This window comes from Austrofundulus limnaeus, unplaced genomic scaffold (genome assembly GCF_001266775.1).
Source record: "Austrofundulus limnaeus strain Quisiro unplaced genomic scaffold, Austrofundulus_limnaeus-1.0 Scaffold42, whole genome shotgun sequence".
NCBI lineage: Eukaryota > Metazoa > Chordata > Actinopteri > Cyprinodontiformes > Rivulidae > Austrofundulus > Austrofundulus limnaeus.
Window position 1 is genome coordinate 2,046,250 of NW_013952444.1, and position 2,501 is coordinate 2,048,750.

The following is a 2,501-nucleotide window of genomic DNA, read 5'->3' on the forward strand; positions in this document are numbered from 1 at the left end:
ATACAAGATTAAAGTCGTAATATTATGAGTTTAAAGTCGTAATATTATGAGAATAAAGTCGTAATACAAGATTAAAGTCGTAATATTATGAGTTTAAAGTCGTAATATTATGAGAATAAAGTCATAATAATATGAGAAAAAAAGTCATAATATTATAGCCTTTACATGAAAAAGCATGCAGTTATCACTGCTTTAAAATGATGACTGTTGAGCAACTTGTCAAGTTGTTCTTTAGTATTGCTATAAATAAATAGTTAATCTTTTAGCACATTAGCATCAAATTATCAGTAGCAGGACTTGGAAATTGTGCAAACGACTAAACTGAAGCCGTATTGTAATTAATGGATGCAATGACGGATTAAGTCGTCACGTAGCTAATTTTGGATGGAAGCATATTAATCTAACATTGACCCGAGTCATCATTGACTATTTTATAAACACAGACACTTGGCTGTACACTGCAGGTGTGAGGGGAAAAAAGGAGGAAATGAAATGAGGAACGGGAAACAGAAACATAATGATTATGAGTTTTAATCTCGTAAAATTATAAATTTAATAATATAATGATTTTAATCTCGTAATGTGTCTTTATTCTCGTAAAATTATGACTATTGTTGTAATATTACAACTTTAATCTCGTAATATTATGATTTTAATCTCGTAATAATAATTAAAAAATCTCGTGTGGCCATAATACTTCGTCGTAGAAAAGAAAGGAGGCAGAAAGAAGAAAATCTCTTATAATATCTGCCCCTTTTTTCCATAATTAATTTCAAGCAATAATAATCTAATTTAAAGCTGCGTGAAGTCTAAAGGCTTCAGATTTAATGTTAACTCTGGTTTTAAACTTTTGTCTTTAATATTTCAGGTGAGATCCTCTCTAAAGTCAACGTGCACTGCCCCGTGTTCGACTACGTCCCCCCTGAGCTCATCACGCTGTTCATCTCCAACATCGGAGGACACGCACCGTCATACATTTACCGACTGATGAGTGAACTTTACCACCCAGAAGACCATGAGCTTTAATCTAGGCGACTAATAAACAAATTGAAATGTTACTACGGTGTTTTGTTTTAATTTGAAACTTGATTCTCCTCATTTGGAAACTATTTTTTAAATGTTTTTGTTATGTGAGCTGTTCTCCAGATGGAGGCGCTGTAGGACAAATATCTCAGCTGCTTTCTGAAGGTTTTACTTGTTAAAAGAAGTCAAAGAGAAGCAGCTGTGTGACGTAAAGATGTAATATTTGGTGTTTGTGTTATGACACTAGTTTAGTGATGAGTATAAAAAGACTGTGTCTCGCTGTATTACTCAGGCTGAACAACAGTGTCCATTCTCAGGTGTGATCCCACTACTGAGCAGTACGGGGGCTTTGACCTGCTCCGTGTCCGACCTGGGCCGGTTCACCCCTCCTTAGACAACCTGGTGGTCCTGAGCTCCCCCAGAAACACCATATTGATACCGAACTTAGTGCGGACACCTGATCAGCATAGATCACTGCAGCTCAGAGCTCCTGAGCTCAAACCATCCTCCAGCCTCAGCCTCCCAGTAGCTTGGATTACAGGTGTGAGCCACCACACCCAGCGGGATTACAGCCATCAGACAGGGGGGTTAACTCTGAAGCGAAATCAGCTTAAAGTATAACAAATCATCTGTCAATCTAAAGAAATAGATTGAATGGAAAAACTTGAATTTAGTTTTTTTTATTTTCCTCCTTTAGTCTTCATTTTATTTGTTATTTTTAATTTTTCACTAGTTTAGTGTAGTGTAAAAATACTGGGTCTCATTGTTTTACTCAGGCTGAACAGGATGTATTCTCAGGTGTGCAGGGGCTTTATTCACTGGCGTTTAAATTCAGTGTGGTTTTCACAGACCACAGAATGACAACATTTTTTTTTTCAAATTTTTATTTATGACAGGTATTTACAGCAGATACATATAGCACGAAAAACAGGTCGAGGCTTAAGGTAGGCATAAAAATGTGAAACATGGGATAAAAAACAAGGGCATGTTACAATTGAAATGCATTACATATTGATTTGGTCTTTAAAGCTTTTGCATTGGTACAATATTTTAGAGTGGCAATATACTGTAAGTGGATAAATATGCATAAAAAATAATTTGGGGTTTAGTTTAGAAAATTTACAACGGTGGATATGAAATTTAGCTAGTGTGTATAAATATACTGTGTATATATATGTATATATACACTGTGTGTGTGTGTGTATATATATATATGTTTGTGGTTGTAATGTGACAAAATATGGAAAAGTTCAAGGGGTATGAATACTTTTGCAAACCACTGTACATATATATATACACTGTGTGTGTGGACGAACTTATAAAAAAGCAATACGATGATGGTACATTTTGACCAATTTAACTTAGATCAAATTTTGTCTAAAAGTGGACTATCTGATCTTATTTAGAAAATAAAAACATCCGACTTCCTGCTGTTACTTCTGCTAAATTCCCTCCCATATTGGCCAACCCCCAAATGA

General features: G+C 35.1%; 1 protein-coding gene across 1 annotated transcript in view; it reads left to right on the top strand.

Annotated features, from left to right (window-relative positions):
• eif2b2 (eukaryotic translation initiation factor 2B, subunit 2 beta) overlaps positions 1-1,058 on the top strand; it is a 7,297-nt gene extending 6,239 nt beyond the window's left edge. Inside the window, exon 7 of the mRNA XM_014007528.1 lies at positions 869-1,058. Within this exon, the coding sequence (XP_013862982.1) occupies positions 869-1,026 (158 nt within the window). The 3' untranslated portion in view covers positions 1,027-1,058. The remainder of the gene's footprint in view (positions 1-868) is intronic.
• Positions 1,059-2,501: the final 1,443 nt, after the last annotated feature.